General features: G+C 40.1%; 1 protein-coding gene across 1 annotated transcript; it reads right to left on the bottom strand.

Annotated features, from left to right (window-relative positions):
- Positions 1 to 3095: 3095 nt before the first annotated feature.
- On the bottom strand, positions 3096 to 10944 carry azin1b (antizyme inhibitor 1b). The gene is made up of 11 exons (XM_022197842.2): positions 10751 to 10944; positions 9824 to 9967; positions 9299 to 9496; positions 8944 to 9117; positions 8506 to 8678; positions 8119 to 8332; positions 7920 to 7994; positions 7271 to 7436; positions 6998 to 7107; positions 4762 to 4979; positions 3096 to 4670 (listed from the first exon to the last, which is right to left on the bottom strand). The coding sequence occupies exons 3-11, from the start codon at positions 9398 to 9400 to the stop codon at positions 4595 to 4597; spliced, it is 1308 nt and encodes a 435-aa protein (XP_022053534.1). The 5' UTR covers positions 9401 to 9496; positions 9824 to 9967; positions 10751 to 10944; the 3' UTR covers positions 3096 to 4594.
- Between the last annotated feature and the right edge of the window lie 1226 nt (positions 10945 to 12170).

The raw sequence follows: 12170 nt of genomic DNA, 5'->3' as shown, positions 1-12170 counted from the left end.
ACATGTTAATTAGCGCACAAGTTGACCACACAGCTATCCATTTGTCTAATTCGGGCCTACCAATTAACCTTTATAAAGGTCAGATGGTCTGCAGACAAATCTACAATTTACTCAAGTCCACAGCTCCTTCACTCTGAACTTGTGATCTACAACTTCCTGTGTTAGCAGTCTGTGTTACCATTTTTAATGAATTAATCATTTAATTAGTTTAGCACAGGACCACAAGCCAAGTGTTTGTATATTCCCTCATCAAAACCAATTGTTCCTGTAAATAGTCATGTCAAATCTAAACTGGACCATTGTAGCAAGATGCGTGTTTGGATGATGCAACAACCTAATTAAAATTTTAACAAATGAGGTCACATTTGCCCTGGTGAGGTTTAGTCTGGCAATGCCTAACCAGGATGATTTCACTTTCCTGGCAAACAGGGGCAATATAGAGTGCCACATAAGTGTCATGTCTTATGGCTGTACTGCAGTGGATTATATTGCAGTATTTCTTGCTGAGGCAGACCAGCTAAATCTCAAATGGCTGAGGGACAACTGAGTTAGATGACATCATCTCTGAAACCAAATTAGTGAAGACAAAAGGATTCTTCCACTTTTGTCAAATCAGTGCAAGGTGATTCAGGTAGACAAACCAGAGATCCAGCCATCAGAATCCACCACCCAGAGTTCATTTGTACTTGTTTAGTCAGTGTTTCCTCAAGCATTTCGTATCCATTGCTTATGTGGTAACCTTGTAATCAAAAAGCCTTTTTTTGTTTGTCTGTTGTGTGAAGTTGTGTGTGCAGGAGTGTGTATGCTTCCCCCTTGCAAACTAATCAGCTTTTTTTAAATTGTTATCAGAATCGTTCCTATCATGTCCATTTCATCAACACACACTCTAAACCCAAAGGAAAGCACTATACATGAACGCACCACTGATCTATTCGTCTTTTAATCTAATTAACATGCAGTCATCACTTCTAATGAACACTTGAGACGCATGAGACACTTGAAAAGAGCGGTAATGGCCCCTCTTAGATAAATATACCCTACAGATGTTACCGTTTCTCACATTCAACATCTAGAAAATGTTTCTGCAGCTGTAATTCATTTCGAAGCGGATCTCTTGGAAGGAAATCAATGGTGGCACTTTAAACACATGACAGTGGGGATCTGCAATGGAAAGAACTATCAGCTACAGTATTCAGTACTAGAAATATATGATTATCAATGCTGCATCATGTGTTATAGGCATTCAACCAAGGATCTTAATGAGAGTCACTTAGCACAGACACACAGATGGGAGCTGAGTATCTTGTTCAGGAACACACAGGCAGGATATGTAAGGTAATTTCCACACTGTGATGGGAATTACCAAGTTTTCCTTTTTACTCCCTGGACAGCTGGGAACCCTCATTTCCTGATCTGAATCCTCACCTCTAAATTACTCTAATGGATGGATTTAAAGATGGTTAGAAAAATGTAGATGCTATAATGGGCATTGGCAGGCTGGGAAAAGACCGTACAATAACAACTAGGCTCTTTAATAATTAAACTGTCAGAGAAGTGTTAAGCATATATTGTATTTGTCATCAAAGCCCTTGAGCACGGGAGTTTTCATTCCAACAGAGCGGCTGATTTCACTAATTAAAAGCCCCTTCTCTGGCTTAAAGGGTAATGAACCCTTTGTCTTTCAGGACACATTTAGCGAAAAACCTCAAAATAAATTTCAAATATGTTTCTTTGGATGTTTTAGTTTAGCACATAAAAAATGGTTGTACAGTATAAAAATGTATATTGTGAGTTTAGGCTGTAAAACTGTGCTGTCCTGTTACATATGTGGAAATTCACAGCCTTCAGCTTGTGTTCTCAGGACAATAAACATGATTATCAATGGATATCAAACACTACAAGTGTACTTTAACCCTCCTGTTGTCCTCATTTATGGGAACTGAAAAGCATTGTTTGCTTGTCTGAAAAAAATCCAAAAATTCAGCAAAAAAATTCCCCAAATTTCTGAAAATTTGCAAAAAAGTCCAATAATTCCTCAAAAATTTCCTCTTTTACTTTGTTTAAAATCCCTCAAATGTGAAAATTCTTGTAAATATTTTCAAAAAAATGAGTAAAAATCTTACCAAAAAATCCTAAAAATATCTAAAATGATTAGATACATCAGTAAAACTAATATTTTCTTTAAGAACTTTCACATAAAAATCAACCAAAATCCAGCAAAATTCGCGAGATTTTGGTTGATTTTTACGTGAATGTTCTGAAAGAAACATTTTTTTAACATCTTTTTTCTTCCCACCAAAAAATGTTCAAAGATCACTGTAAAAATATTTTTCCCCCCCACATTTTCAAACTTTAAAATGGGTCAGTTTTGACCCACAGGACGACACGAGGGTTAAGGGTGAATAAATCTTTACCTGAAGAAAACCGTTTCCAGACCTGCCAACCTTGGCGAAATATTTTGAGTACCACTTAATCTCTCACACGCACGCGCAAACACGCACACACACACAGCTCGCGCTCATGTCGATAGGAAAAAAAACTCTTGGTGCTTATTTCCCCGATATGACATCGTATCTTCAACGTGAAAGTGACGTTATTAACAGTACATATTTGCCAAAAGACACACACACACACACACCATTTTACCGTTTTAACCGCCAGCTGCTGCGGGTGGGGGCACGGGGAACGGGGAGAGAGGCGGAGGGAGGCAGAGGACAGAAGAGAGCGGGCCAACAAGGGTTCGGCAGACTCGTTATTCTCCGCTACTCTATGATGATTGGTTGAAATTGCACCACTACACTGCTGCCTCGTTTTGTCAGGCATGAGTATTGCACGTCCACATTTCTAACAGCACTCACAGATGTCTGCAGCTTTTTGAGTAGTTTAATGAGGCGGAGCGTATCAGCGTATTTTGACGTCAAATTGCGTACCTGCTACGCAAAATGCACACAGGTTGGCAGGTCTGCGTTTCTGTTGGTATGACAAAATTACTATCCACTATTGGATTCTGCTGGCCTACAGTGATAATATAAACCAGAAAGTATGTTGGATTCTACAACCCTCCCTCATCAAAGACCACACGTGCACAAGATCAATGATTTCAGTCAGAAATGTATTAAATTAATCACTTTCATTACTTTAACTAGCACAATTTACAGTCAAAAACAGGCTATGGTCCATTAGTGCCGTAGACAAGCAAGTAATTAATACATTAGTCACTTGTAACACACAAGGGCAGGATTCTTTAAAAACTGCAGATAAGTCAGGTCATCTTTAATATTATTAAACATGTAGCTGTACAAGAAACTGTGCATTATGTCCCCCATAACTGTAGAGAGGCATGAGGAAAGGTCTGGCATATTTATCATTTGCACTGCCTCAAGAGAGGTCTGTGTACAACTTGCATGTCTTTAATTTTAAAGATCTAGACATATACATCAATATCTGCCACATACAGATAATGTATGTTGGCGCACTCTTCAGAAAAAAGTTCCTTTGCTGGCTTTTCAGATCCTGGGAGACAAATCCATCGACAAGAGACGCTAACATGAAGATCTGAAAAATCAGGGCTGCGATGTTAAATGTCACAGTAATTCTTTTTAACCTACAAAAGATTTTGTGCATTTTGAAACCAGATTAACCTCTCTTCGTTAGAGGCAAGGAGTGCCGTAATATGCGACTTCTCTGTGTTCAAGCTGTAGCTCAGCACAGAGAGAATCTCCCAAGCTATTCCATCATGCGTTTCAGGTAACGGGAAACCACTGAGGTCACAAATGGCAATCACAGCACACGTAATCCATGTAGCGTTAAAAAACAAACAAACAAAAAGAGAACACATCAATATCTTATCAGGAAAACACTGTTAGATGGGCCACAGCATAATACCTGGGCAAAACACACTTAAAGATGGAGCTTTAAATATGCCCCAGCAATATCTGAATCCAATAAATAAAAATGCATTGAGGTGATCTGCAATAAAGAAATAGGTTCCATCATTGTCATAATTTCATTTAAACTATGCAAAGTGAGGGGTCTGAAGTACAGAATCCACACGAGGCATTGATTCTTTTAAACACTTTGAAAATCATCTACAGACAAAACGTGTTGGTGTTGAACAGACACATGATTTACACGACTGCCAACAGGTAATCAATAGAGAACATTTGATTTAATTGTACATTTTGTAAACTGAATTTGATTTAGGAAACAAACCACCCCAAACACGTTGGGGGGGCCCCATCTCCGAAAAGTCATCCATTTTGTTGCATAATGTCATTTGAGCTTGGGCTAGAGTTCTTTTAGCTGACAGATTCTGAGTCCTTCAAAGAGAGAGGAGGGAATCCAGGACTACCTTCCAGGAAAAAGTTTAAACAATTGAGGTGTCAGACGAGCAACTGTTTCCAATTTCTGGAGGTTAAAAAAAAAAAAAAAAAAAAAAAAAGTCAAATTCTGGAAGAAATAACGGGACACTGCTTTTTCCAAGGTGGCTGGAATGTTGACCACATTTTGCCCCTTGTCCCAAATACCACGCTGACCTCTCTTCTCACATGGTGAAAGCAGAGGCGAGGAGGATCTGTGCAGGGGCTGAGGGTAGTTACGCACTGCACTGGAGCATGGAGAAATTCTTCATGGCACTGTCCAGCGCTACGCCGGCCTCCTGCATTTCGTACCTGAAGGCGACATCAAGTGTGATGATCAGCTCTCTGTACGACTCAGATTTTTAGCTGTATTTGTGTACATGCTTATTAGCTCCTTACTCACCAGTCAGAGGTGGAGACGGTGTAGTAGACGGGCAGCTGGGGGGAGCTGGAGAGACAGCTGAGCTCCTCCAGGCCGCACACCCCCATGTTGGAGAAGAGAAGCCAGTCTCCCACACTGAGCTCAGGCAGCAGGCAGCGCTCCACCACCTGGTCCAACTGGTCCAGAGTTGGGCCCCACAGGCTGCTGGGATACACGGCCTCCTCAGCGCACAACACATGCTGCACAGAGGAACAAAGTGTCAGCAAAACACGGCAAACACAGGAGAGTGATTGATTGCGCTTCCTTAACCCTCCTGTTGTCTTCATTTATGAGCACCAAAACATCTTGTTTCCGTGTCTGAAAAAAATCCAAAAATTCAGCAAAAAATACATCAAATTTCAGGAAGAAATTCCGGTAAGTCCTTAAAAGTTTCATTTAAAAAAAAAAATCCCCCAAATTAGGCAAGAAAATTCTTGGAAATATTTTTTTTAAAAATGAGTAAAAATCTTCCAAAAAAAATCCTAAAAATGTCCAAAGTGATCACATATATCAGTAAAATTTCTAATATTTTATTAAGAACATTCACAAAAAATCATCAAAAATCCAGCGAAATTCGCTGGAGTTTGGATGATTTTTTTGTAATTGTTCTTAAGAAACATCTTTAACATTTCTTTTTTCCACCAAAAAATGTTCAGAGATTTCCCATAAATGTCGTAAATGGGGACATCAGAAGTTTCACTGTGAAAATATATATTTTTTCCACATTTCCAAACTTTAAAACGAGTCAATTGTGACCCGCAGGACGACACGAGGGTTAATGATTCTAATCCGTCACGGTTAATGCCATGTCAAGCGTACATGTAATGTTGTACTGGACATCAGGAATCAATATGATTACAGTCGACCACCAAAGATAGCTAAAAGCTGCACTAACTGACATTCTTCTATTGTTTTCACTGCCCGTGAGCTCATTAGCTCATCTACAGAGTAATTACAACAACACTGAAGTGAAAAGACAAACTGCATCATTAGCCATCTTTGTCCATTTTACCCTGCCTTCTGTAATTACATTATTAGTAATCTATACCTTCAGTTGTACTTAGTGGTCTGTAAGTCACAGCGTTTATTTCTTTTATGAGTGTGAGGTAAACGGAGCGCAGAAGTGCCAATGTATCATTATTGTTATGCTACACCTAACCTAAACACAGCAAGTGCAAGTACAGCGAGAGTTCAATCATTAGTATTTTCGAGCAGGTTTCTATTCACCGACACGGCAGCTGGGACTTCTGCTAAAGTGAGATTAGTGATCATGTCTCCAAAACCTTGTCCCTTTTGTAACCTCTCTGTGGTGGGTTTTTAGTTAAAAAGTAACTACAATGTGTACTATCCGCACTCGTGTTTCCTTGTTGTCACTGTGTTTAGTAAATGTCTGTTGCAGATGTAGGCCAGTTGTTGGTATCCTTTGTTCCGTGTGCAAAAGATACTAGCAAAATTCATTAAAAAACAAAACAAAAACTCAAGTATCTTCAAGTGCAAGTCTTTCAATGTGCTTTTATGCTTCATAGGGTAGCATAACTTACAGAGGGCCAGTAGATGGAGAACTGAATTTCAGCCACATCACGTAGGTGATGCAAGGAATTATTAATAGCTGTGAAGTCACTAAATCAAAGTCATGTGCTACAAATGGACATTACTGCTTCATACTGTTGACTGGAGAGGTATGAATAATGTGTCAGTGATTCTGAGGGATCATGTACTTAAAAATATTTCTTTTTGAAATACAGACTTTTCTGGGGAGGTTTAGGATCATGTTGATTGAAAAAAAATGGCACTAATCTTTACTTTTTGCTCTGTAAAACCTCATATATAAAACAGACATATTATATACTTGAGAACAAGAGGTGTAGAAGCCAGAAAATGTAACATTTAAGGTGTTTGAAATAGTTATCATTTTTATAACTTCAATGTAACAACAGAAATGTCAAGTCTATCCCCCATACCTGATGTGAGCTATTTAAAACAAACACAAAAATCAGGTACTGCAAGAGCAGAATACATACCTCAGGCTGTGTATAAATAACCCAGAACCAATGTAGGGACTTTGGGTCAATATAATTACCCATCTAAAGAAACTGATCCTGCATCCTTAAATGCTCATAATGCGTGACCCCCTTTTCCCGTATTCAACTAGAGCTGCTGTCACATGCTTCATTCAGTCCTGAATGGGGTTGCCTCTCTTGGGTGGAGGCCTACTAACCTTGTGCACTGACGGGGCAGTGATGGAGTTTCCCAGCAGCTTGCGGCTGAATGGGCCGTAAACACCCTCATTCATGTAGTACAGGAACTCGGTATCCTCGTTGTTCTCACCTGTGTGAATACATCAGGTCACAAATACAGAACACAGTGCCACATCTACAGACTGAAGACCCAGAGTCGGACCGCCAGCGGTTTGGTTAAACTCTTATGATGCATTCAAAAATCTTGAAACAACAAAAATAAATACACAACTTTAGAGAATTACAGAACGCACCTTGAGCTAGGCTGTCCCAGTGACGAGGGACCACTTTCTTGCCGATGACACTAACAGCAAGGCTGAAAGCTGAGGCCACGTAGAAGCTACCCGGCTGGGCCAACACTTGCACACCAGACAGCTGGGGGAAGTAGGCATCTAGCAGCGGCCTGACAGCAGACTCAACCTGCATGCAGCAAATACACATTGAAAAACTAAAAAAACAAACTAAAACCTGGATGTTTGTTCTGGGCATTAAAAGCTTTTAGAGCTGAGAATGGTAACTTTCAGCTTGTTCCTAACAAAAGTTGAATAAATTTATGTTTGAGCTACAACAGAGATACCAGCACTAAGCTTTCTTGTGTGTAAACAGCGGTCTAGTTAGATAACTGAAAATATCTCTGAGTAAACAGATCATGACTTCAATAATCTGTTGATGAAAGTAATTTTAAACTAAAATACATTAGTGTGTTTTTGACAAAATTTCAACTTTTAAAAAACAGCTCAATTTCCAATTGCGTGGTTGGGCAAGTGTTGAAGGGAAGTTTTTGCAGAACTTGTACATTATCTTTGACTCAGTGATAGGAAGTTCAGCTGTAGGGCAAGTAGTGGCAAATGTCATTGCTGAAATCTGACTGAAGCATCCGTCATTACATCGTTCACCACTTACCTGTTTGAGCTGAAACTCTGAGCCGGTAAATCCACCACCGATGTCCAGGATGTTCATGTTGAAGCCCAGATCCATCTAAACGGGGACAGCAAACAGTCAGTCGTTACCATTAATCAAAAAGAAAATCAGAGATAAAATAAAATCCACAGAACATCGAGAGAAAATATTTGAGTTAAGATATATTATACACAAGACTCACCCCCATGTCAAACACACAGCGAGCATCTGACAGTGCATGGGTGTAGGCCTGTTGCAGGTCCTGGCAGGAGCTGGGGATGTGGAAGGTTACTCCAACCACTTGGACTCCCAGCTCCTTGGCTGCCTCCAACAGATGCCGGCAGCTCTTCAGAGAGGAGCCGAAGACCATGCTGGTCTCAGCTGCATGGGCCTCAGTGGTCAACTGCAGCAGCAACCTAGAATAAAAGGAAAATAACATCAGCCAGGCACCACGTATCTTGGAAGTTGTTTGTACTCTGACAAAGCTGAAAACAAAAAAACAATGATGTACTTCCTAATTAACACAGTAATTGCATTAGCACAGTCTTGAGGCTTATAAGGGGCTGACGAAAAAGATTAGCTCATTTACTTTGCATTAGGGTGCAGACGGGAAATCTTGGACAACTCTGTCTCATTTTCGCACACAAGATGCTGGATGTTGTTCTTGGCAGCATGCTTAATGTGTGCCAGTTGCTTGCAAACACTTGACAGGATGATGTTTTCTGGTGACACGCCGTGCTCCAACACCAAGCTCACTTCAGCCTGGAAGCAAGAGAACACACAAGTTTAGACACAAGTAGAGACATTAATGCAAATCCCCTTCAAAACAATCAAAAAGATACCAAGTGTGTTGCATAAGGTGAAAGGATAATCATCATCAGCTGACGAGTAATCACTTGAGTGTTTGTAATGTAATTGCCCTAAAATATCAAGTGCTTTCATAAGAGGATGAAACACTGTGCAGTGTCAAAGTGAATTAACCAACCAAAGCTACCAGAATTAGGATCTGCTAAACTGAAAAGCCTACCTTGTTGGCACAAACGAAGCCCAGGCCCAAGGAGGCCAGCACCTCGATGACAGCAGGGCTGCTGTTGCTCTTGACTGGGTAGTAGGGCTGCAGCTGTGGCACTACACTCTGCCAGCACACATGCTGTCGCATCAGGGCACCGAGGTCCCCCACCACGAACGCACTCTTCTCCACCTGCAAATGCAAAAGGAAGTAAATTTCAGATTTCCGTGGAGATTATTGGCATCAACAAGAACTTAAGTATCAAATATCAACAAGATGTCTATCAAATAAAAATACTAATGACAGAGAGTGTCATGTAAGCTATCTGAAACATTCTGGCAAAGCAAATAAAAGGCCTACAAGCTGAACTGACCAGAGCCTGTTCACAGATGTGTCCGTCAATGACATCTTCCAGGGTCACTCCTCCCTCCAGAAGATCAATGATGTAGCTGGGTTTGTCAGCGAGTCCTTTCATCTCAACCGTATTCCGCTTAGCCGACAATCATAAAGAACAGATAAACAAGTCAAGGGGTCACGACTGAGCCAATGGGTCCTGCCGGTATGCAACAAACTGGGGAAAAAGAAAGAGAGAGAAATCAGGACCAATAATATCAAAACATTGTTTGTTTTTTTTACAGTAACTTAAGCATATAAATGTAAAACACAGGTCAACTCAACAGCTTGTCCCTCCAAATATTCTTTTTGTCTTCATTTATGTATTTATTAACTCTGGGAATTCTCTTTAAAAAACCTATGAGCTATTTACTAAATGTGCATACTCCTGACACCTTTGAAAGTGCCTAGGTATAGATGTACACTTTACAGGAGTTTGAAAAACAGCAGCAAACAAACTGTGTAAGTAAGCATGCATAATTGCTTGTATAACGGAGGCACTAACATGGACAAGTCAGGAGATGGACCTGTCCCGCTATCAGCTAGGATCCCAAGGTGGCTCAGCGTTGAAGTCGAAGTGCTCCCGGTAAAGAGCGGCCCCTAGGCCCTCCGGGTAGCGCTCATACACCTGTACAGAGACAGGGGAGCCCTGAGGGACAAACAAGACACATTAAATGTACATACATGAGAAAGACACTGAGAAAGTTAAACACGTGCCATATATCACAAGGGAAATCACATGAAATGCAGTGCTCTTGAAAAGGCTGTCCTTATGTATGGCTGAAGTGTACCTCTCATCTCATTTTGTCTCTGGTCAAAGCCTAACAGACACTCTTGCGTCCCTTTACATGGCTTTTTTGTATTACTTTAATAAACACACAATGTATTCGATGTGACAATAATATTACTTCTTTTCTCGTCATTAATGCACAGAATAACTGTCTAAATGAAACGCGCATGCGCTGTGAGTAAAAACAGTGTCACAACTTGACAAATGAGAGATTACCGCAATACGTAACCAATCCATTAAACCACACAACCGTACGACACAAATGTCACAAGTGTTACATTTCACATGTAAAATTGAAGCAGGATTGACCATATGAAAGGACATTTCGAGAAAACGCGGTGCTGAGACTGAACGAGAGAGCCGCTACCGTTGAGCTGTCCGTCGATGGAAGACGCTCATGTTAGCACTGTATTCAGCTACTAACCCAAAAACAAACCACAATCATTACACGATTAAACACTAGACTGTGGCGATAAGACCCCGTTATAACTTATTAATACCTATAAATATAACGACATTTCATCTCGAAAACACAGCATTCAATGAATCGGGTCTGTCATGTGTAGCAAGAAGGCAGAAAAGAGCAGCCCGCCATGTTACGTCCGTCTGCTGAATCCAAGGAACTCAAGCTACTTTACTTACGTGAGATAACGGCCAGAAGGTTTTGGAAAATCGTCTTCTCTTTTTCGGCGGAATTTTTAAAGAGTAGTGGGCACAACGATATAAGAAAGAAAGACGGCTGCTTTTGCCATATGTTTAGACGAGGAACGCGCGTCTCTGTGCGGTGTCTTCTCTCTGGTGGTGGGTGGAGAACTACTGGAGCCGAGCAGGGGAAGTGGAAAAGGTAATCAACGGCCCGTGGGCGGGGCGTGCGTTCAGTTCCGCCAATCGGCGCTCTGAATTTTTGATGACATACCAAATATGTATTTCCGAATATCTTACAGGCCGCAGCAGATCTGTGATGTTTATTCGGGTTACATAACCATAAACTTTCCATAGATGGCAGTCAATCAGTATAAGACCTCTGCTGCTCTGTTTTTATGGGACAATTCAGACACAGTTGCTGTTGCAAACTCGCAGGAGCTCGAATTTTCGTACAGGAAAGAAACCAAAAAGTTTAATTAATTCCTAAACTTATATGTGTAAACCATAATCATAAACCCAATTAGTGTAACATTAATTCTTTTAAAGTTTGTCAGATGCTGTTTTTCTTTGACAACACATTCAACGAATCAGAAATCTGTCAAAATATTCCACCATAGATTTAAGCAAAAATTACTTGATGCATTCTTTTAAAATTAGCCATAACCACCTACCTGAGCCACAAACATACGACTGAATTTCCATTGGATCATAAAACAGTATTGTGCGCTAGATATGAAGGTGTGGCCGAAACTTTGTACCGCTGTTTAATAGCTCTTTTGGGTTATTTGTTGATCTTTGGAAAGTTGTTGTTTGAACTATCTGTATTCAGCAATGTAAAACAATATGCAATGCAAATTAAATTTAAATGATATATTCACTGAATTTCTATTAAATGCAATATATTCATATGCATGGATATTCAGAAAATAGAATTGGGACATGACACTAATACTGGATAATAGTAACATCGAGTAAAAATGTTATAATTAAGCATTATTTAGTCATCATGACTTGGAACACCTTAAGGCATTCACCAAAATCTGTCTGAGACTGCAAAATCACGGTCTTATTTTAGGTCACATGTTGGTAACAAAAGTTTCCTCTGTGATAATATCGCCCTACTACACCAGTAAAAAAGTTAAATTTATGAACTATTTTATTAATGAGGTGTTGAACTGTATTTTTTTCAGACAGCATTCATGACCCTTAAGACATTCAGAAGTGCATAAGCAGGAAAGTTCTGAGAAAGTCAGTGGGTCAAAACCTATTTTTATTGCAAAAGTCAATTACAGGTTGAAACAGTTTTCAAAACCTTGTACAAATCAGCTGTGCACCTTTCTCCACCTTAATTTTGAAATACTGACACATTTTCATGACACAGAAAAGACAAAACACAAAATGTGCCTCTGTCTAGGCA

The sequence above is a fragment of the Acanthochromis polyacanthus genome, chromosome 11 (assembly GCF_021347895.1).
Source record: "Acanthochromis polyacanthus isolate Apoly-LR-REF ecotype Palm Island chromosome 11, KAUST_Apoly_ChrSc, whole genome shotgun sequence".
Classification (NCBI taxonomy): Eukaryota; Metazoa; Chordata; class Actinopteri; family Pomacentridae; genus Acanthochromis; species Acanthochromis polyacanthus.
This window is presented reverse-complemented; position numbering and strand designations above follow the sequence as displayed.